The sequence below is a fragment of the Akebia trifoliata genome, chromosome 4 (assembly GCF_017979445.1).
Source record: "Akebia trifoliata isolate Shusen 1 chromosome 4, ASM1797944v1, whole genome shotgun sequence".
Lineage (NCBI taxonomy): Eukaryota > Viridiplantae > Streptophyta > Magnoliopsida > Ranunculales > Lardizabalaceae > Akebia > Akebia trifoliata.
Window position 1 is genome coordinate 19800797 of NC_141378.1, and position 612 is coordinate 19801408.

The following is a 612-nucleotide window of genomic DNA, read 5'->3' on the forward strand; positions in this document are numbered from 1 at the left end:
ATCCTAGCTAGAGGGAGTGCTTGTTCCCACTTAGTGAAGTAATCCGTAGCCACTAATATGAAAGTCAAATTCCCTAGCGTTTTAGGCAACGGACCTACTAAACTATTCCCTACTGTGCAAAAAGACAAGGGTTGACTAGGGAATTGAGTTATACCTAGTTGATGGATGATTCTTCTGTGTTTTGGGAAATTGTCGTAGCGCTTAACAAACAAGGCAACATCCTTCTGTAAATACAGCTAGAAATACCCTTAAGAGAGTACTTTGTGCCAATGATCTTGCACCCGAGTGATTACCACAATCTCTTTCATGAATCTCACTTAATACATCCTCTGCTTCTTCTAGCGTTAGGTAGTGTAGGAGTAGCACACCCATAGATTTTCTGTACAATTGTCCATACAAGATAGTGTATATTTCTGCTCTGGCTTTCACGCATCTTGCCTCCTTAGGATCATCAGGTAGCTGCCTTGACTGAAGGAAGGCGAAGATTGAGTTCATCCACCCTTGATCTTGATCCTTCACTATAACCACCACACTAACTAGTTCGGACTCTTCAATCGATGGCCTTTCCTGGTAGCCGAGTGGGAGCTCTTTATTGCCTCTTCTTGCCAGCAT

The 612-nt window shown here is 43.0% G+C and overlaps 1 protein-coding gene across 1 annotated transcript; it reads right to left on the bottom strand.

The window, feature by feature from the left end:
- Window positions 1–201: 201 nt before the first annotated feature.
- On the bottom strand, window positions 202–612 carry LOC147404368 (uncharacterized). Its single transcript, XM_086437843.1, has one exon. The coding sequence runs from the start codon at window positions 610–612 to the stop codon at window positions 202–204; it is 411 nt and encodes a 136-aa protein (XP_086293969.1).